The following is a 23,710-nucleotide window of genomic DNA, read 5'->3' as shown; positions in this document are numbered from 1 at the left end:
ACAACAAACCGGGACACTGCATTTACATGCAATGCGTCTTGGATCACTAGGCCACCAGGACGCCTCAGGCATTTTTAAAACATGAGCATCTGGACTACTTCTTTGCCTGAGCTATCTTTGGTGACACATTTTTCTAATAGATTGGCAAATATTTTAATCCATGAACATCAAGAGAAGGGAGAGGAAGTGCGGAGGATTTGACGGTATTACCACGGCTACTAATGCACACTAGGTATCAACGAAATACTCGAATGGCTCGTCCCTTCGCTTACTCGCATGGATTTCTTTCATGTATCATTTGTGAAAGAGGATGTGATGCATTTACTCTCCCAACCTCCTTGTTCTGTTGGGTTTGCTGCCATCTCCACCTCCTTTTCAGAGCGTCTCTCTCCGCCCCGCTCTTCATCATGGTATACAGGGACTTCCTCAGCATCAGGTCTCTGTCGTGGAAGCCCCACATCCCTGGTCAACACAGACGCACAACACCGTTACTGCATGTTAAGATTGAGGACATGAAACAACAACACGGCCATTGCACCAAATTATTTAATCATTCCGAGACAACTTCAGCTCTTTAACGTCCTGTCTAAAAATGTCTTTCATCACTCATCAAAGGGCCTTAGTTGTCTGACTGTCAGTGTAGATTACATTAGCCCTGGTGCCTCTAACCCTGACAGCTCCTGTTCCAGCAGTCCTCACACCGGGGAGTCAACAATCTCCTTCGGCACGGACCTGAACACGCTGTCAACCCTCTGAACCCTGCAGCTGACAGTTTCCTACAACGTATAGGTCAGTTATCCCCCTCTCTCCCTCCCTCCCTTCCTTCCTTCGCTCTCTCACTCCTCCTTTCTCCCTCCCTCCTTTGGATTCAGAAGCTGTGACGCAGCACTCACACTGTTAATAATAGACACCGACTTGCACAGTTGTCATGAATGATATGGTCATATTGTGCGTTGGATATACCGTAGTGTACATGAGTAGCTCACCTAAAGAGGCAGCATGCAGAAGGCAGTTCCCGTCCCCTGTGGTGGCCAGAGGAAGCAGCTTCTTACAGCTGGTGCACATGGTGGACCACCAGTTTAGACGACCTGCACACACGTACAATATTATGAGACCCGGATTTCTGTACATAACTAAGAAACAGAAGGGGGGCTAACACATTTAGTTTCAATTCAATGTTCTCTTGATTTACTCAAATTGAAACACACACAAAAAAGAATTGGTGATAACATCCTCAAGGTAAATGTATTTGTATAGTCCAATATATTGTCTGATTGGGCTTTACAGGCCAACAGAAACATTTATTCCTAACCCAGCCCAACATCTCTATGAAGAGGAAAATACCGCAACAAAAAAAAACACAGAAGAAGAACAGAAAGACTTTTTCAAAGAGAGATGTTTATTCTGCGGGCGGCTGGGGATCTAACTGGAGAACATAGCTGGGAAAAAGGCAATCAAAATAAACAGAACACTGTTAATTTATCAATATTATAAACGTGGCAACAGTAGCTTTACAGCATATATAGTTTAGATATATCAAGAACAATAAATGAACTCCAAATAGATAAGTCTCACCATTAAAAGTAATACAGTTTAATTAGTGTCATTTTGAGTTTGGTTTTTATCCTAACTTTATTCTTTTTACACACAAGACATCTGTGTAAGTCTTCACAATCACAGAGGTAAGATTGTCAATTGTCCTTTTATCCATGAGATACATTAAAAAACAACATCTGTGCTACAAAATGCCACTCCTACTCTGGCAGATATTTACAGGAGCCTTGAATTGTGCATCTAGACAGTTCGTCACCTCAATATTCAAAATGTAACTTAATGTCTCCCAGTCTCAGAGTACGGGAGCAGGTACCAGTGACGGCCCATTGAGAACAATTAGCCAACATGCATAATTTGCTTCAATCGCTGAACTTTGAAGGCAATGATTAGCACAGGCCATATGCTCTGCACTCACCCTCTAACACATAGCAGCAAAACACTCTGAATATCTTCCTCCTCAGCCTGGACAACAGTATCTCCAGTTTCTGCTCCATCACCGCCCTGCCAGTGTCCCTGAGGGAGGGACGACTGCTTCACAGCCCTGGGCACTGCACACTGCTTTACTGCAGGCAGCCTCAGCGCTCTGAGCCTGGGGTGATCCGACTGCATCATTTATTTAACAACAGTAAACACAGAAGAGGCTCTGAATGATTTACCCCTCAGTGTGGACGGGCTCAAAATGCAGATGTTTTTGCATTTCTCAAAAATAAATGTTTTACGTGTTAGATATTGAAGTACATTTTCTGGAAAAACTGCTATTAAATCCCAGTGTGTTCAATTATATTATATCCAATAATGATTCATAAACTGGTAAACATAAATTTAACCACCCATAAAATGAGGCTATTACACAACTGGTTGTTTTACTTTATTTTACCTTTTCTTAATTGCAGGGATACATCTTTTATAGGAAGATTTGTGATGCATATAATTTGGATTAAATGTATGACATTACTAAAAAATAATTCCTTCACTTATCACTTAAGATCAGAAACCATCTTCTGGTTGGTTAAGTCAATGAATTCATAATACTATAAAGGCATATATTCTCTTATATATGTGTTTATGAAATACACAAATATGAAGGTCAATATATTTCATTGTTTAGTGTTCGGCTGACTGTTGCCAGATTTTGAACAGAATTAAGTAAGAGAGGCTTTACGATCTCTGCGGTCTCTGTGTGGGAAACTCTGCAGGAAGATTTGAAACTTCACTAACTAGTTTCTCTCTGTTAGTTCAAAGCTTCATCTGGGAGATGAATCCTGTGGGATCGTCTATACTTTGAATGAGTTGTTGTCGTCTTGCTTCCAGAAGACGCTGCTTCTCTCCACTCTCAGTCTCACCCTCCTCGCCTCTGTCTACATTACTGTCTTTCACTGACATTTCTCGCTGCTACTGCTTTGTGGGCCTCCTGTATTTCAGTGTTATCGAAATAAAGAGTACACTGAAATGCGCATGATTGTATTACGTATCTCATATCAGGAGTAGTAGAAGCACCGTGAACAGAATGTGTTATACTATATTATGTCCTGTAGTGCTCACCGGCCTGCTCCAGAGCCATCATGGTGGACTGCTCGATCAGGTCTCTCTCTATGAAGCTCCTGAAATCCTCGCTGTACACGCTGAGGTCTGGTAGCTGGAATGTGTAGATGGGCATCTCAAGAGGGAACTGCTCGTTGGTACAGTCATTGGCCACCTGCAGCCGCGCCAGCGAGACGATAGCAGAGCTGGCGTGGGAGATCCCGCGGGACAGACGCTTCTCTAGGATTGGAGAAGAAGTGAGAATTGACTGGGATTGATGAGTGGGAAGCAAGTGATGAAAGACAAAACTGGTGAGGTCACTGGCGGCGGCAACATGGTGTTGAGGCGGCCCTCGTACCTTGTGCATTGTCCTCCTGCTTCTGTGCACTCGGCCTGTCGATCTTGCTGACATGGGTGGGCGTGTCACGCGTCTCTGGCTGCTTGTAGTAGCGGCCCTCGTTGAAGACCTGCGGCAGGTTGGCAGTGTGGACCTGCCTGAGCTCCTCGTAATCATTTAGAGCAGCACTGAGGTCCCAATTTTTACCTGCGGGGGAACAAACGAAAGGTCTGGTTTGATTGCACACCGATTACGAATATTAAGGATAAATGTTGCTCATAGTGTATGATTGAAGGGTTTTGTCTTTTTTTCTGATTTTCTGTCAAAAATATCCTGAATTTCTGAACAATTAAAGTGGTTCATCAAATATTACATTCCCACGCATGAAACTGTTGTTGTTTTTCTGGTGCAACAGGACACTGTATACTGCAGTTTACAGTATACAGGGTTATCTCATGGTGAAAGTAATACGCTACCAATAGCAAAAAGCGAAAAGTAAAATGCAACAGATCTTTGCATCTACTGATTTTTGAAATAATCGAAATAAATGCTGATACATTTTCAGCCCTTTAAAAATGGTAAATACTGAGCCCCAACAATAATGTAATATATAGATCTTATGGAGACAGTGGCACACATTTTTGTCTGACAAACTGCTGCAGCATAAGGCGAATGACTTGAGGTTAAGGTTGGGTGGTGCCACATCATTAAAGATAGTGAAGGGAGACAGATTCTTTAACAGAGTGACAGCAATATCCTGATGTGCAGGAGGGACCCACACACACATCCACGCCATGAACACACATGCACACACACACATGCACACACACGCATGCACACACACACACACACACACACACACACACACACACACACACACACACACACACACACACACACACACACACACACTCCTCTAGGTGCTGTCTCTCTATCAGAGATCCCTTCCAGGTTTAGGAGACAAAAGTTGAGCTTCCGTCTTATTATAACTCAGTGTGCCATCGCCATGGTACCATAATGCCACAGGTACTATCTGCCAAACAGTCTTTATAAAACTCACATCAGCTCCTACAACTGCAAACCTTCAGAGGGTGCCTGCATGTAATCTGAGCATGTTTGGGAGACAGGGTCCATTAATGGACTCCCTGTGTAAGAGACCTGGAGGAGGTTTTCCTCTTCCTGACTTCCAGACATGATCATTCTCAGCAGTCTGAACATGAAACCTGGCACCACTAATCACTGTCTCTCACGCCGATCAATGCAAAATGGTTCTACTTTATTGAGCTGCACAGATCCAGGAATACAACTTAAGGTCCAACAACAAAGCACTCAGCACCTAATGCATGGTCTTTAAATGCTTCTACATTAGCCTACTATTACCGTGGCATGGGAGGCATTGTTTCACCTCCTTCATTTGTAATGGCTGTCGTCAGCAAAAGGAACAGACCTAAATTAATCTGCAGTAAGAACAATGAACATGCATTGCCCCCATTTATTAGAAACACAGAACTTCTTTCTCATTAAAGAACTTTGAATTAAAACCAGGTGCATAGGAGGATTTTCCAGGGACAGTAGAATTTATGAGCAAGCTTTACAAAATAACTGATTTCTCATAAAATCATTAAAATGAGGTTATTAACCTTTGTTCCTATTCTGAAAATGTTAAATTCTCACCCAGAACTCAGAAAGTGTCCTGGTTCTCAATAAAGGTGACCCCAAAGGTCAAAGCTAATGATTTAGTACATAAAGCAGCCTGTAGAGGGAAGCACCACATGTGCCGCTGTCACATGTCTCCTGACACAGAGCAGAGGGTCACGGTGCAGCTGATTGATGCAGGTCTGGAAAGCTAAGCTAACACCAGAAAGAAGCAGCAGGCATGATGCATGATACTGAAATAGGACATCCAGGCCCACGTCTGTCTTGTCTGAGTGCAGTGTCTTGTTTGGTGTCTGTTAGTGTCACAAGGTTGTCCCTGTGGCTTAGTGCCAAAGCAGAATCAGGAAGAAGAAAAAACGACTGAGGGGGAGGGAGAGACAGACACCCAACACTTTAATTCTTTTATCGGGCTAGATGCCAGTTGAATAATACACACGTAGAGACAAAAAAACATTTCCAGGACACACAAGGATTTCATCCCCTAATGGAAGTATAATTTGTGTGGAGCATGCTTTTATTCCTGTGAAGTAGACAAAAGTGTATCTGCATTGAGAGCTCAGCATTTCTTTACTGCCGTTTGCTGGAATGCAATGTGAAATTGTCTGAGACTGAAAACACAAACATCACTTTTACTGTCTGTAGATATCGCAGCCAATTCAACTGACCATCAACCAGCTTTCTGTTGCCGTGTGCACTTTTGCTCCCCTGTTTTTCTCTTCCTCGCCAAAGTGGACCTGTATGTAAGCTGAACAAGTGCCAGTAGCACTCTGCTCCTCAATGAGTTCCATTGAATGGGTACAAAGCTATCCCTGGGGAGTGCACTCGTAAAACCGTCAAACTGGCCTCTAAATCAGCGAGCTGGCTCACTGTTGCAGGCCCCGCTCCTTTCCTCCACTCCTTTGTTTCCTTTCCCCTCATTTCCTATCCTCTTCTGTTGTTCCCTCTCCTCTGCTCGCTTGAGTGCAACCGCAGCACAACAGGTAGCAGCCGATCGAAACACAAATTCCTGCAAAATGAGTCTAATCTCAGAGGTGCGTGACAGTGTTGGTCTCTTACCTTCCAGCAGGTCTCTTGCCAGACCCGGTTCTGCCCCCGTGGACCGAACAAAGTCTGACAGGACCGCGTCCATGTCCAGAGTCATGTGATCATGCGTGTGCGCTGCCCAAGGTGCAGCGGTGGCCTTGGTGGACGCCAGCCTTCACGTTCTCATCTGGAAAAACACACCATTTTTTTTACAGTAAATCCATTTCTAGCCACACTTTAAAAAATAAAACCCCTCACTCACTAACCCCTGAGAAAATAGCTACTAGGTTGCCCCGCTCTCTAGTTCTTATCCCAGCCAGCAGTCTCTGTCTACTTGTACTGATGCGTCATTTTTCATAGAGCTGATAGTTCATAGTACTGTGAACAGCACTCCACTCCCAGTGCTCCTCCCAGCTCTTGCTAACAGTCATAACATAATATCCAGCAGCACAGATGTAATATCAACAACACAGCCAGAGTCATATCCAGGACACACCTGCCTACCCCTAAAAGCCTTTGGCCTACTGCTCCCAATACTAGGATGGGTTACATGCTGAGTCACCATTTCACTGTGTGTGCTGTGCTGTGCTGTGTACATGTGTGTGACCATTAAAAAGAGGAATCAAATTACTCAATTTCCATTTCCGTTTTCCACTGCCCATGATCATAACAACACTCTTCCTGCCACAGAGTGTCAACCACGGGTTTCTGGGTATGATCCAGAATCTTAAAACACAATCAGTACACGGACAGCAAGGAAGGAAAGCCTAGCGACTGATGGTGAGGCAATTTAGTGTGATGTTATTTAGTATGATCCTATCCAGGAAACATGTTAGCATCACGACTCTAATGATCAACAAGCGTTGGCTTGTTAGGTCATGAACAACACTTCTAAGATGCACAAGTGTTCACTCCCTCGGCCCATGGAATGAATGAGCCCATGCATAACTTTTGTTCCACTCGAGGCCGTGTGGGTGACGGAGAAACGCAGTTCAGAGCATTGTCAGTGAAGACACAAACACCCACAGGTTTGCAGCTCTGACCTCGGGCCTCTGTGCACGCGGACCGGAGGCTTGGAGGCTGCTCAGGTCTGTGGCTTTGACCTAAAGAGGAGTGAGAGCATGCTGGAGACTTTCAGATACTCTGCCCACGCCTCTGAGCACCAAGCCAAGGCTCCAACTCTCAGTGTGCCACATGACATGAGCGTCCATCAGGTTTTGGCTCAGTGTTGTGACACTCTGATATGGAAATAGAGCTGATGCAAAACAAATTCTGTTGTTTTCCTGCTGTAATTCATGAGTAATGTTATTGCATATCTTTAACTGACCATAACAGAGTAATCTCAGAAATGTCCTCCCAGACAGTATCATCATCGCATGAAAATTAAAAACCTGCGACAAAAAAGACATCTGAGCACTGCTTGATTGTTGGCATCAGAGAGAGAAATATCTTTGTTCAAGACCCAGCAACTTTAGTCTTTATCATATGCATTATTAAGCTGCACTTAAGCTGACCTAGTTACTGTCAGCCATTTGCATTGTGTTGCATGTGCATTATTGTACTGTGAGAATCGAAGCACATGTACACCACAGGAAACACAGGGTGGTCAGCTGGAGCAGGTCAATCTCATGATCAGTGATCATGAGATTATGGGTGACGCATATTACGTTATCAGATCAAAGGTGACCCAAAATGTATCGTCGTAGGACGTCTCTTACAGGAAATGTAAAAGGCTTGCGAGTCAGTCAGTGGGATACCTGCGTCCTCTGAGGACCAACGACACAACATATGTGCGCATAATTACACTTTCTAGAGGTAGACACTTAACTCGGTACAGAATAATAGGCTGCCCATCAAGTTAGAATCACAGTGATGCTTTGCAAGGCTAAAAACCTTGAGTCTAGCGCTGAGGAGAGAGAAACAGAAATAGCTGAATATTAATGTCAAGACCTCATCTTTTCGCTTAAGAAGAAACCTATTCAGATCGCTTTCCCTGCGGGAGGTAGTTATGACTCAGAAACACCCTAATGGATGATTTTCTATCTGACATAAAGGCTTGGACTTTCCAGATTCCCCTTAATCATAATGACAGTTTGCATATTTGTCACAAGCATGATGTGTCACAGGCTTCTAAAAGAAATATGCAGGTATTACAGCAGTACAGTGAACTGGAAAAATATCTCCTTTAAAAAGGACAAGGCTGACGTTTGTCTATATCTTTTAACAAATCCCACAGAAAGACCAGAACCACAATGTGTCAGTCTATCTAGTAAAACGTTCCAACTCCCCTGCAATGTCAGCTGCTCTTATTCAAAAAGTCAGAACAGCAGGGAAATGTAGTTTTCCACAAATGTTACTCCAACAGAAGTAATTAAGGATCTTCTAAAGGTGGATTAATACACATGTGGTGTATTAGTGAATATTTATGGCAACAGGAGCAGTGGTGAATGTTACTGCGTACATTAACTCTGTACTATCTTACTGCACATAAGTATTTGTACTTTAGTTTTGCTCCACTGCATTGTAGAGAGAAGATTGTACTGTAAATGCACTACATTTATTTGTGCTGCTATAATTACTAGATACATAGATGATTAATACTTTATATTCAAAACATGCTTATGAAATATGACACATTGTGACAAATTAGACAAACCAGAAGCACAAATTAACTCCAGCTTGACAAACTACATTATGCAAGTAAAATGCTTTTCCAATGTTAATGCATCAGTAACAATAATCCAACAATATACTAATATATATATATATATATATATATATATATATATAACTGAGGCATAACAAATACTTTTGATAAGATAATACTTTTGTACTTTAAGATATAACACTTTGAATGTAAGACTGTGATGGAGTATTTGGCACGTTTGAATCGCTACATTTACGTCAGTGAAAGATCTGAGTAATGAGCAGGACAATGTGGGATTGACTGAAAATAGACTGCGGTGCCTGTTCCATCATAATGAAGGAACATGTTGCAGCAGTGTGGTTTATTTGCCCACAGTTACAAATAAGCCTTTGCCTACACAAGCAACACTTGATAAAAGGATCAATTCATTGTTGGTTTTGTTGTTATATAATAAATATAGAATACTTCCAGCCTTATCCCTTTTAATGACAGCTGTCAGTGACAACAAGGTGTGTGACTGCGAGGCGACTTCCTTCTGTTAGTTATGGCGCATACTTTCTGTATTTTTGCTGAGGGTTGTTGAGAAGCCATCTGATGACCGCGGGACTGTCAGGACCAGACGCAACTCTAGTCCATGGCTTCAGAGGCAGTAGAGGAGAGGAAGACAGCGGGGATGCAGAGAACCCTGAAACACACACACACACACACACACACACACACACACACACACACACACGCACACACATTGAAAGTTATCACCGTGAAACAGAAAGTTATGGCCCTTAGTTCTGATTGACTGAGTTCAATTTGAAGCTGCTGTAAAACACCCGACAGACACACACCTGTGACTGCGTCAGTGTTAATATGCAAATCCAAAATTACGCCTCAAGCCATAACTTTCATCATGTGTCATTTAGAAACCCCTTGGTCTACTGACTTCCCATCACACTGACAGAGACTAATGCTTTTAAACAACCAATATTAAATTATTGATTGAAAATTAAAGACTCATTTTTAATTCCTTTTTTACTAGAAAATGTGAAATGGTATCACTTGGTGTCATGCTTAAAGACTTTTAGAACTTTTAATCTGCCTTGTGATATGTTACACTACACCTGTCAGCTGCTGTAGGATTGCTATAAAGCTGATTCATATCTTCTTCATAAACCTTCTCTTAAACAGCTCAAACAGCCAGAATTTTGTGGTAGGCGCAGCACTTAAAAGACTCCACCTTCTGAAGGCGTAATCATATTTTTTAGCTTCTCACACTAAGATGCAGGTGCTTATGTGATACCGACGTGGTAAAGAAAGTGCAACGCTAGCCTCGCAATCTTGCTTTTACGTCACAAAACGCAATTATGCTGATGCCGGTAAAGACGGAGAAGGTCACCGTTGTTGTTGTTGCGTTTCAAGATGATCCTGCGTGATACAGCGGGCAGAGATATTGAGATTATTAGTGTGTGGCGACAAACTTGCATGGAAACAGTTAGAGAAAAGTGTGAGAGCAGCCACACGGAGCAACAGTGGAAACTTATTCTGCCACTGTCCTGGTGGATCACACCGGCTGACGCCTCTCTCCACCCTTTCAGCAGAACACTGGCAAGTGCTGAAGGGTTAGCGTCAAAGCCTTCCTAAGTGGGACTGAAATATCCTTCAGTGTCATGCATAATTCACACGAACAGTAAAAATGTTCATATACTGTATGTGTCCTCTGTTTATTTGTGCAATCTATCACAGCAACTTTAACCACAGCACAATGCGTTAACTTTGACATCGGAGCAAGGTCCACACTTAAAACTGAGAGCAAATCGTGCAAATATTAGTGTTAACTTGAAAACAATGGACGCTGACTCATAACCATGAGTTATATGGAGTATAATTAGAAAGTCATGGAATGATTGATGATACTGTTTGACCTGAACAATTAACAATTAACTTTACAATTAATGGCTAATTAATTGCCGTCCCTGAATAAACTACAATTCTCCTCATTGTGTCACAACAACAATACTGTTGACTTCTCTGTAGCAAGAGAAGAAGTAGGCTAACTAAGTACATCTACCCAGGTACTGTACTCAATTACAATCCTTAAGTACTTTACATTTTATGCTACTTTATACTTTTAGACCACTACATTTTTCTAACAACTGTAGTTATTCAAAACACTGTTTTACGCTTTGAAAATACGTAACATTGTTATAGATTAAACTATTCAATGATATAATCATTTATAACTGACACGGGCTATTGTAGAAACATTTGCAATTTTATTTTTTGCTAATTCAAATATTGCCAATACGTCTGTAAACTAAAACAAATATTACTTAATGAAGTATTTTTATAATGTGTTATTTCTAAATGGTCTGAATACTTCTTCTAATTCTGAATTATTTCATTACCAAGTACTTGAGAGCAAATACTTTACTTCAAAAGTCTTTAAGCGAAAGGAGAATAACAGATTTTAGAGTTTATCAAAAGGCACTTGAAATTGCTTCTCAATTACAAGACTGTGTTTCCACAACTGGTAATTAGTCAGAGTGTGTGCACGGATATGTGGGTCAGAGATGAACACACGATGTTCACTTCAGGCAGTATCTTTGATCTTGTGGTCTGAACACAAACACTTAAGTTTTAGACCCGGGGGGGGGGGGGGAGACGTTGTGTGGCCTTGAAACCGCACGCACGCACGCTCAATTTCTCGAGCTTTCAGCATCGACATAACATAAATCAAAAACCTACTTAATACATGCAAGCTCCAAAAAATGTTTTTTTTCATAAATAACAGCCATCATTTTGATGCAAGCACAAAAGCAGAACCCAGTGTTATAAATGAGCCCCCCGGGAGCTGTTGTACGTACCCCGCTGAGAGCCTTACGTTGCTGATTTTTATAATTCAAGGGCCGAAAGACAATCTGCTTTTTTTTTTATTAAGTGACATTTCAAATTGTACTATCTGTTTCTTGTGTTTGGGTAACGAGCATTGCCATCAATCATTAGAAACTGTCAATCAAGCTTTTTAAGTACACATAACACCACAAGACAATAAACTTACATGTGTGAATTCTTCAACTGCAGGTTGTTAAAATCTAATTCCACTTTTTCTCAGAGATCTCTTGTGAACTTGTGGAACAATAAATGAACAAACAAGCTTACAACTACGGCTGGTTTCGACTCTGCCTCAAGAATAATTCAATTCAAAACCACCCTACACTATGCTAATGCTGTACATTAGCTCCCCACCCACTACTTCCTGATTCAAAAACACTATTTGAAGCTTCGATACATGAAACCACCAGTAAAACATGTTGGATGACTAAAAAGTGTGAAAAGACTTTGAGTGGAACCACAAAAACTCAACAATGAAAAGTTGGAGCTTTTACTCGACAGGAACAAATGATGCATCCATCGTCACAAGCGTATTTATTAATACAGATTTATTTTCCACCGTTACGTGCAAATGTGCAACAGGCTATTTTTCCACGATGCACATGTTCATACATAGTCATTTTACAGTAATAGGATGAGTTATAGCTGAGATAATTATCTCCATAGTGAGCCATAATCGCCCACATGCAAGGCAGATACACAGCAGGTGGGAGGTGAACATACTGTACAAACACTTATTCTCTTCTCTTTACACTGCATCTCCTCTGTAACCGGAATATGGTCCAGCAGCAAATCCACATGCACACTAATGTTAACATCAGTGAATGCATTTGTAATTATTCTTTTTTTTAAAGGCAGCTTCTATTTTGCAGCCATTATATTTTGCAAATGGGAGTTTATGCGGATGTCAGAGTACACTTTAGTGCACCAAGTGAACTGTATGCTACAGCATGAAATACTGACGCTGTCAAGGAAACATCCAGCCTGTACACACTGTTAGGTATCATTCATTTATGTTCAATGCATTCCAGGAGCCTTATCATTTATGTTTTTGTTTCCATGAACCTAGTCTGCTTAGAAGAATTATAAGAATGATTTTCCTCAATTTCACTGAATGCTTTCCACAATCCCCCCCCAAAAAAACATAAATACAGTGTGCATAGAGAATGCCTCACAATATTTTATTCACTGCTCTGGTCGATTGAGGCTACTGTCAATGGAGAAATGTCTTTATCTGGTATCTCTCTCTCTTTTTTACGCTGATTCCGACATGGTCCACAATGTCTAGAAATAAGCTTCTGACTGGTATCACAAGACAAAACTTACCAGTCATAAATATATGTCAAACAAAATAAACACTGTACCTGTAGAGATAACTTGGAGGCACATTGTGTGGGCTAGTAATGAAAGATATTTCATCAATGTAAGCTGATTAGTGTTTAAGTGTTGGGGTGTTAATATCTTCTTTCAGTGTGGAGTCTCTGTCTTTACACCAGCCAATATTTAGAATTAGCTGCTGAAGTGCCTTTTCATTTAAATTAGAAATTAATGAAGACAAATGTACCCCTTGGGAAAAATGAAGTGTACGTAAAGTACTGTAAATAACTTACAGCCCTCATTGTAAAAGGCACTAAATTATAAAATGTAATGATGGTTATAGTGCAGCGTTAGCTGGAGAAAAATAGGAAACAATCTAGAATTGATCAACACATTGTTTTGTAAATAATCACAGTCTGTTGTTACTGTGGTTACTCAATCAGCCGACCACGAAAATGAACTCTGGCATATTATAGCCCGCAAGAAATGTGTTGATCTTGAATACATCAAACTTTGATTACCAGATGTAATATTTTCCCTGCTGATTGCTGATTGTAGGCCTATCCTAAAAAAAAATAAAGAATTACAGATGCCATCTCTAATAAAGGCTTCATACTAAACTGAATATTTGTCAGCTTGTAGTTGTAAATAAAAATTACCAAAGAAGGTGTTCGAGAGAAAAAAGGAACATTATCAAAGCACATTTATGAATGAGACTTGATCTGACTGCATCCGTCTTGTAGAGGACGAGCTCGCTCCACAGCTTTCGAGTATAGTAGATGGCGCTAGTCCAGAGAGGCAAAAGGACCTTTGAAACCTGACACCTGAGACGATCTACAAAAAAGTGTCCAGAGATCTGTTCAGCAAGGGTCGGAAATAAGATGTGGGCTTGTTGGTTAAACACAAATTAAGTTACTCAAACCTCAAGTGCGACTGATCCCTCCTCTGCTGGACAGAATATTTTGGATTCTTTGGGCAGAGAACACAATCTTACGTTCTGGCTCGGACACACGGCTCTGTTGGGCCAACTGTGGCTCCGTCACCAGCGTCTGTGAGCTGTGCTGCAGTTAGAAGGGCCAAGCACCGACAGGCTCAAACGGCTGTGTTCAACATTTATAGATAAACACCCTATGATCCCCGTCTCTGGAGTGCATGAGTACGCAAATGTGCAAAAACACGTTGCATGTTCGCTACCCATTGTGCCCTTGGTGTGTTTACCAATCTCAAAGCCAACGGAGCAAATGCTACCACAAAGGGCTGCCAAAACACAGAAGGCACCTCATAAAAGATGGCATTCATTCTTATCCTGTACTTGTTTCACATGCCTGTGCGCAGCAAAAATGTCAAGTCACCCTCTTAGTTATGGTCGGAGAAAAAACAATTGCTATTTGCTATCTGAATACTTAAGAGATGGAAACACTAAAACTAGACCGTTTCAAACAGCGTTGTTGCACAGCTATTATTGATGTCACTCAATGAATGGAGGCAGAAATACAGCAATGTAAAACACTGTTACATCAGACTTGGGGTAATTGTATGTTAGAGAAACAATTGAGCAAAGATTCCAGGGAAACAGATCATTTCCACCTTGCATCAGTACTGAACAATCAACACAATCCATTAGCGTGCTTCATAACACAACACACTCAAGAGGCATGGAAAATTCATGTAATGGGATATTATAATGTCTCACCAAACTACAAACTAAGCACTTCCAATATTTCAAAGTCCTTGCTTGAGAGCACAACATTCAATCAGAGAATTTCAATGGAAGCAGACTGGAAGCACCGCTTGCTATTCAACCTTCATATCAGTCAGTCAGCCTCAATCTCTGTCCCTCCTTCTCTTCCTCCTCCTCCTCTTCCTCCTCCTGCAGCCACAAAGGCAAGCTTGTACTTTTGGTGATTGTGTATGTGCCTCCCGAGTACTCAGGGAAAGCGAGCATGTGCGTGTACAAGCTTATGCGACGATATAATAGGCGGGCCTGTGGAATGTATGACGTGTTTCAATCAGTGCCTGCGACGACATATTCATGCAAGGGCTCTTCACCCTGCCCCGGCTCATCAAGGTAAGCCATTTTGATTTTTGAGAGCTCCACCAACGTCTGTCTTTCTTTCCAGTCACCACCTGTGCCGAGTCCTTCCTTATCTCTCCGTTATGCTCTATTCACTAGTGGGACTTCCCTTTGTTTCAGGTTCCACAGATGGCGTTTATTTGCTGTGACCTCAGAGCACCCTGACACTATGAGAAATCAACTACTGAGCGCCCGCTTCCAGTGGCAAGAAGATACAGAGACCAACAGCAACAACAAAAACGAGGAGGTGGGGACAGACTCGGTTGCATGTCAGGCAAACACTAACCACCCCTTGACACGAGGCAGAAAGAGAGTGTTACACTCCAAAGTCTTGACCTCTAGACATACTCTGTAATCAAGCCGTGCACAAAAACTTTCTTTCTTAATCCTTCTCTAAACTTAAAGAAAAGCCAGACGTCTGTGCAGCAGCCACTGGCATGCTGTGAGAAAGATGCTGCTGGAAGCAATAATGTCACTTTGCATCTCATTGCTGCGCTGCACACTGCCAGCACAGCATATGCATGGAGGGGAGAGTTGTTGTCAATTTGCACTCAATGCATCATCGCATTAATATTTGAGGTACATTTCAATTAATGCTGCAGAGGACAGCATGAACACTGCACTGTATAAATACCTGAGAGCCAGGAGCATCTCTAGGAAACCTTTCAGATTTTAGAAAAGAAGCTCAGGTTATGATTTTGCAATCAAAATGATATATATATATATATATATATATATATATATATATATATATATATATATATATATATTACAGCTTTATCAACGACAGGATGCACATCAAATTCCCTAAAAGTAACGTTCAGTATTTACAATACAAGCAATAAATCCATGTAACAAAGCAACTGATAAATATTCCGTCTGACCTTACAGTCGAGTCAAACCTTCAGTTCTAACAGAGCTGCAGCTCAGCTGTGTGTGCATCGTGCACCCAAACAAAGAGCTGGTTGCTGAGGGGCACAGAAGCAGATCGTAACCCCTTAAAATGTCAGTCCCTTCAGCCTCCCTACCACAGCGGCCAATACTTCTTTTCCCGACTGGGCCCTTTTTGACAGAATGCCACAAGCTGACAGCTGTGACTAAAGACCAAAGCCTTAAAAGAAAAATGTTTCTGCCTTTCTGTTGATTTGAAGATGCCAGAGAAAGAGAAAAGACATGCTTTGGATATAAACCACACACTTGAATTTGCCATTGTCAGGTGTATTAATGACATGGATGAAAAGGGGGGTTTCAAACATGGAAGCTAGGACATTGAGACATGAAGAACTGGGACATAGGAGACATGAAGAACTGCTTGCTATCTGAATACTTACCTTCTAATCCCACGTGAGACAAACAGACCAACTAGCTGGAGCCAGCTGGTGTTTCCTATTTGAGTTTGTGCTGGGGGGACGACGACGACGACGACGACACGACTCTTTAAGATATCTGTGAATATAGTAGATTGACGATTTTTTTGTCATCACCTGCAGGTCAGTGATAATTAGGTGTGTGCCGTTACTGAACATGTATGTTTTTTTTGTTACATCTAAGCCCAAAGGAGGTGTACAGCAGGCTATAATGATGTCTCCTCTGAAACCACATGTTCTATTTCAGAAATGTAACACACACACACACACACACACACACACACACACACACACACACACACACACACACACACACACACAGCTAAGCAAAGCAAAGCTATACAGTACTTAATGTTCTCTTGTCAACCTGATTAGTTCATTTTTGTACCATGGAAAAAAACAGTAAAACAGCATTTACAGCAGAGTACAGTGTCAGGCTGGCTAGATCACTTACAGTGGTAGCTTTTTTTAAACAAGCATCTTATATGAACAGAGATTCAAGGACATAATTGTATTCAGCTGAAACTCTTCTTTAATCATAGGGTGGCTACAACGCCCTACAATGACCCCCACATACAAGAATTTCATTATCTCCACAGATCCAATAAGATAGAAAATGCTAGAAGAGATTGTTACCGTATGACACCTGTTATTTCTCAAGCTCTACATCTAACAATACCTGTTTTGTACAGTGTTGGGTTGACTGTGCGTGGGTACACGCAAGTAGGTGGAGAGGTCAATATCACATAACCTTGTTCTAATATAGTATCCGAAGAAAGATACATGAAAACCCATAAATGTTTCTGAATAAATATAAATGCCTCGCTATACCACAAGAATGTTGTGGTGATCTTTCACCACTTTTGTAAGTCTTAAAGATACCAACACATGAGGTTCAATTTATAGGTCTGTGCAGTCACTCGAAGTTACAGTTGGTAACTTATAAAAGTAACTTTTTGTCATACTTGCTCAAACTGTCACTATATCCTGACAATAGTGCATGAACAATCACATTCCTCTGCCTCGTCCCAGTTCTCCTAATGGCATTTGCAAAATTCCAAATACCTTGCATATCCAATCAGAGCCGAGGAGTCCCTAACGCAGTGTCAATGCATGAGAAATGCATGTTTACTGGCTAAAGGGAAACATCTATTTGCATTTTCTCAAAAAAGGAATGCCTAAGGAAATAATTACAACATTCATTGAATTGGTTTCTCCAGTTCATTGGCCTTATGACACTGCCACTGGGTCTCAAAGACATGCACAGTTGCACAGATTTAGACAAAAGGTTAGACACCTTTCTTGCTGAATACAGCACAATATATACGTAAAAGTAGCTTTAGTTGCAACATTTGATAGCAACAATAATTTCTGAATTTGGAATCAACTCATTCCTCTTTGATGGAAAAATAGCATTTGTCGCTGACACAGGGGAAAATATAGAAACTGAACTACAACACATGTAAATCTAACCATGCCCAGAGTATTCTCGTCAAAAGGTAATTGAAAAATGCTCTGAAGCTAAGAATTTTTAAGTGTTTCAATGTAGCCAGTAAATTAAAGAAAATGTTGCTCAAACAGAGACACTGGAATCAGAACAATGAGCACTATGCTACAATATTAATGTTTACCAAGCAGACGAAAAGGACTGAATGCACTTCTTACTTTTGTGGTTGGACATTTGTAAACCGGTTGAAGGAAGCTTCATGTGACCCTGAATTCAACCGCAGGGCCCAAAGTGCTTCCGGCACTTTACTGTGGTCAGTTTGGCTGAAGGAACAACGATTAGCTATCCAGAAGGAACTGATGCTAACTGTAACAGCCAATTTTATCTGACACCCACGCCTGTCGAGAAAACTTGACTAGAGCACAAGTCAAGTCTTGCACTAAGTAACTTTGTATGATGGTTGTTCTCCAAACTGACCTCAAGTGCACCCACAGAGAGGGCATTAAGGGGGCGTGGGTGCATTGGGGGATAGAGTATCAGTAACTGACATTTATTATGTTGTAGTGACTGATGATGCAAAACAAAATCATGTTTCCCTTTTATAGTTTAAAGAGTTTTCACTAGTTTTAGAACTAACAGAGATGGTTAGTTTTATGAGCTAGCCAAAACAAATGTGTACATAATATGCCACTTTTTAAAATATTGACCATTTTATCATTTCAGATGTGCAACTATAATCTGTGTCAGCATCTTATTTCATTTTCATATCATTTTGTTTATTTTCTAGGCACTCGATGTGATAGTTTGCTGCCCCCTGAATTCTGGGACCTGTAGTACTAAACCATACTACTGATACAAGTCGTCGCTAAATTAACCAGAACATAAATCTTACGCTAAGGTACCAAAATGTTAATGACCACAGCAGTTGAAGAGTTGTCAAGCTGAGCATGGCTTACCTGTGCATTCTGTGTCCAAAAGACATATGCAAATACATTGTGAATGATGATTTATTCTTATATCAGTCAACCCAATCTATATGTCAAATGACCTCACACAGGGTCCAGACCCCACATTTCAGAAAGTATGTAGGTATGTGTGTGTGTGTGTGTGTGTGTGTGTGTGTGTGTGTGTGTGTGTGTGTGTGTGTGTGTGTGTGTGTGTGTGTGTATAATCAGAGCAGCTCTGCAACTCCTGATGTATTTACAGTATGTGCAACTGTATGACTGTTAACAAAGGGTTGTTCCAAAATATAGATCTCGACCCTCTTGAGTCATCTCAGATCTCTTCTTCATCCTCTCACCAGAAAGAAGACAAACGGAGATGAGAGTAATATTACGAAAGCTGGAAAAGGGCAAATTTACTCCCAAATGTTCCATGAATGGGTTTTGTTAAACATTTGATGAGATGTGCTGTATCTTATGGAGGAAAGATGAAAGAGAGGGCAGAGCATTTATTTTCTCTACTTAAGAAATTGAATGACGTAGAAAGCAAGCTGAACAACACCGCTACTGCTCCTCTTTTCTCAGGGTGGCGTCTAACCTGCATTTCCCTTTTAATATCTCCTTCAACGGAAATAAACTGTGAGACAAAATGGAGATACACCGAGTTTCCAACACATGCAGCTGGGTTTTGCAGAGAGGCCTGACCTCTTTTTCTGAATGGATGAAAATGACCTACGCTGTGGGCCTGCATGAATCTAAATCCAGTCACCAAGGGTATCCTGTGCAACAGTGTTCTGTTTGATTTAGAAACTGCTCCCTTGCTGATTTGAGGCAGGACAGGGGATGGCCGTGCCCACTGGGCCTTATGGGGAGAATGTTACAATGGCAGACGTCTCCAGCAGCCAGCCTGCTTGCTCCCAGACTCAGCACCAGACAAGTGAAGCAACACAAATGCAATTAGGTGCAGGAGGAGCAGACACACGTACATGCAAGCAAAAACAAGCCATGTCTGTCACAGAGGATATCTGCTTGGCAAAACATAACATCCAACTCCTGTTGCTGTCTGTGTCACATTGGGATAACTGAGGAAAAGCTCTGCCTGTCACACATAAACACACAACCTGTGGTCTCTTTCTGTCTGAGGGTGTCACTCTCTCAGTCTTGATCACACCTTCTCGTTGGTGATGACAGTTGAATCTCAGAGAATGTGTGCAACTGTAAACATGTGTACAAGCCAACTCAACTCGAAACACCAAACTTTGGGTTGTCTGTCTCGCTTAACTCACTATCTCCGTTACACCCTTATAGTCATAATCACAGACGCTCTATGATGCCTTCAGGGGGAGTACATCGTGATATATACTATAATAAACATTTCTATTGCATTGCAATCAAAAAAGTGAAATAAACCGTTAGTGAAAGATCATGTAGCTCTATGGTAAAGCATCATCTTCTTAAAGCAGCATGATATTTGGTAAGTTAATAATAATAATAATAATAAGTTAAATTAAATTAACAAACAGCATTTCATTTAATGACGTGTGTTTAACAGCAGCCATTATGATTCTGAAGCCAATGCCCCTCAAAACAGAATATTTCTATTGACTATTAGATGCTAGTTTAAGGAACACTAATGATTTGACTAATGGGAAAACCTCCCAAATTCTATATTGAAATGCATTTTGTTCGAACGAAAATTATGCCTAAATTGCTAATGTCACTTTCTTAAATGAGAGTCAGTTAATTTAAAACAAAACAAAACAGCATTAAGGGTGAGAGAGGGTTATGCCCCATCTAGACTCCCTCATTGTGGCTCAATTTAAGATTTATTTGGCTCCAGTAACTTACAGATGACAACAGTCTAAAGTCCAGGTATTCAAACACCCCTTTCAGGAAACCTATAGGTCCCATTAGACTACGGCAACTAGCCATGTAGGATATGCACGGTACATCTTCAGCGATTCAGACACCAAAAACAAACAAAACACAAGCTCTGTCCTGCAAACACTGTCAAATGTAGAGTCACTATTTACAATAGTGAATGCTGGACCCTGAAGCCCACCATGCAGACATCCCTAGATGGGTGCTACACGAGAATGCTGCGTGTGGGACTTGGCATCAACAAGGATGAGCATGTCACCAACACGCACTTGTATGGGGGGGGTGCTAAGGGTGGGCGAGAAAACAGCGGTCAGGAGAATGAGGCTGGCAGGTCACTGCCAGAGACACCAAGAGCTGTCTGCCAGCAAACTTGTGCTGTGGGAGCCAACACACGGGCACCGATCACGAGGGCGTCCCGCAATAACATACGTGGATGTACTCAGGAAAGATGCGGGAGCAGAAAATACTGGCGAGCTAGCCAGATGCATGGAGGATCGGGATGACTGGAAGCACCGATGGAGGGCCCGTCTGAGGACGACCTAGTAGTAGTAGTAGTACTATTTACAAAATGGTCATACATCAGGGTGAGAGGGTTTCTGCAGTAAACTTATTACAACACTTCGGTGGTTGAAGCCTTTACCACAGCATGGAAGGTAACACTGGTGTAAGGATTTATTACAGCTTTATGGCACAAAACTTACGAATTAATTTGGAAGTATATTTCATATTGCCAAATATTCACAAACACATTTGAGAATGAGTTGGAGGCCATTTTTTTCCCAAAAGTATCTGCCCAACATCAAGGCCAGTGTAGAGTACGGACTCACGTATGACCACAGTGCAGTGTCTCTGGGAAGGTCCACCCTCCCCTATTTTGATGTGTGACAGGAGCCCCTGTACCTGCCTCCACGGCCTCTAGCTGACCTCTCCCCGCCTGCAGACAGAACACTTAACATTGCTACCCCACCTGTAGAGAAGTCTGAAGAACAGGGCCCACTTCAAAGCCGTGCAGTGATTGGGCCATGATTACCGTGGGCACTTGACTCATTTCATGTCCTCTGAAGGACTAAACTTTTGGCGGAATCAGGCATGGACACATGGAATTCTTTTAAAAAGGAAACAGGAGATTTAAGCCCCTTTACAGCTGATTTTCAGGGTCCACGAGATGATTTATTTTGATCGTTCTTTTAGATTCCTGCCTAATTATACCAGTGGAAAAACACGACATCGCTGCGGATGCAAAATCCATATACATGTCAACTTGAAGTGTTGCTAATATTGCAACCAGTGTTTTTATTGTACATGGTAGCTTATGAGTGTAACATTTTCATCGTAGGTTTTTGAAGTAGGTGGTGGGCACTAGCTCAGATGTTTGCAAAGGAATGTCATTTTGTATCAGTTGAGAAGCACTTTGATAAAACAGCACTACCACAGTGACATGAAAGCCCAACCGGGTTCAACAACAACCGTCATCTCTACTCTGCTTTTCTGTTGCTAAACGCCAGTGACAGGAACAGAATTCACTGTGGTAAATGATCAGGTGCCAAGTGCCCTCTCCCCAGTGCCCTGCTGCACTGAAGCCCTCCGTGGAGCTGGCATGGCATGGCCTAGCTTGGCCTGGCAGCTACGGGCCCTGCTTTGTATCTCTTCTCCGTCTATTCAAGCTGTCTCCAAATCAGACTCGACTGCTGTCAGCTGCCCGTCTCGTATGCCCCAGTGAACCATTCGGACAGGGTTGATAGGTGGCAGAATAAGTTGTAATGGTCAGACAGCAAACAAGTTGATTTGATGTAAATCATCATCTTCCAAAAAAAACAGGTGGCAGAGTTCATTGCACTAGTATTGTACCCAGCTCAAATATAATCTGATATTAGTGATAGATTAAAGGTTTTATTATGTAGGTCTTTGTAAGGGGGGCATGAATATGGTTTTAAAAATACAATAGCAATGAATTAGTAGCCTCTCCATCTTTACAGGCAGGCGTAGTTGGTAGATTTTGTAAGCCAGGCCAACAATACAAGAAACATATATGGGCACCAGAATTAAACCAGGTTTTTACAGTTATTGTAAGGTTTCTTATTTCTTATTTTTATTTTTTTAGATGAACAGATAGCCAACAGTGAAACAGCTGTGATTTACTATATGAAACATAAAGCTGTTATGTATTCCATCACCATCTACATTTTAAGCCATCTGGCCCAAAATACACTATGATGATTAATATTCCATGTCTGTAAAGAAAAAAGAACAATAGCTTCAACGCTTTATAGCCTCAAAAAGCAAAAACAAAATCTAGGATAAGTCAACATCACAACATATATTCAGCTATCAGATATATATATATATATATATATATATATATATATATATATATATATATATATATATATATACATATTACTGTTCCTACATCACAAAGGTCTGTGACTAAGCATACAGATTGAAGAACACATCCATGTTTACAGAATTGAACGTCTCATCCCAAACCGTCGATGAGATTTGTGGCCTCGATGCATTTGCCTTCGACCTAAAATAAAAAGGTATTTGCACGGAAGTTGAATGCATCGAAGCACGTACTCGCATAAAGGCAGGTGCACCTGTCTGCAGTGGTAGCCTATTGTGTTCACTATCAAATGAGCCATGAATCAGCCTGTCGCGCTGTATGTGGAAAACAATAAAATGAAAACAGGTCTGTCTCTTACCGTTCTGTGTTCAGTCATTACTCTCCATCCTAAGGTTTTCAGTCCAGACCTCTGACGAAACGTTAATTCCTACCAGGCTGTCTCACTCTCTCCCTCTCTCTCGCTCATCCCCATGTCATATTTCTCCGCTGCAGCAGAACAAAGCCACGCCTCCTCCGACAGCCGCTGCCGCGTGACGTCGGACTGTGAAGACGTTTGGCTCACGCTTTCGGACAACACATCCGGGAAGGCGCCGCGAGAGGCCGCTGTGTCTTAACAAAAACAAATCACTTCAATTTGACTTTTTAACCAAAATCCAAGGCATATATGGCTTCCAGTGGCGTAAGACTTTATATTAATACACTGTAAATAAAACAA

The 23,710-nt window shown here is 41.5% G+C and overlaps 1 protein-coding gene across 2 annotated transcripts in view; it reads right to left on the bottom strand.

The window, feature by feature from the left end:
* The window catches only part of otud7a (OTU deubiquitinase 7A), a 35,587-nt gene extending 12,121 nt beyond the window's left edge, over positions 1 to 23,466 (bottom strand). Inside the window, exons 1-7 of one of the 2 annotated variants that reach the window (XM_029433703.1) lie at positions 23,354 to 23,466; positions 9,294 to 9,423; positions 6,125 to 6,278; positions 3,434 to 3,619; positions 3,097 to 3,315; positions 987 to 1,088; positions 335 to 462 (exon numbers count right to left, since the gene is read on the bottom strand). In XM_029433703.1, the coding sequence (XP_029289563.1) occupies positions 335 to 462; positions 987 to 1,088; positions 3,097 to 3,315; positions 3,434 to 3,619; positions 6,125 to 6,209 (720 nt within the window). In that variant the 5' untranslated portion in view covers positions 6,210 to 6,278; positions 9,294 to 9,423; positions 23,354 to 23,466. Of the gene's footprint in view, positions 1 to 334; positions 463 to 986; positions 1,089 to 3,096; positions 3,316 to 3,433; positions 3,620 to 6,124; positions 6,279 to 9,293; positions 9,424 to 11,790; positions 11,874 to 23,353 lie in introns of those variants that run through there. The other variant, XM_029433704.1, reaches the window with a different exon arrangement.
* Between the last annotated feature and the right edge of the window lie 244 nt (positions 23,467 to 23,710).

This window comes from Cottoperca gobio, chromosome 6 (genome assembly GCF_900634415.1).
Source record: "Cottoperca gobio chromosome 6, fCotGob3.1, whole genome shotgun sequence".
Classification (NCBI taxonomy): Eukaryota; Metazoa; Chordata; class Actinopteri; order Perciformes; family Bovichtidae; genus Cottoperca; species Cottoperca gobio.
The sequence above is the reverse complement of the archived record's forward strand: the minus strand, read 5'-3'. Positions and strand labels throughout refer to the sequence as shown.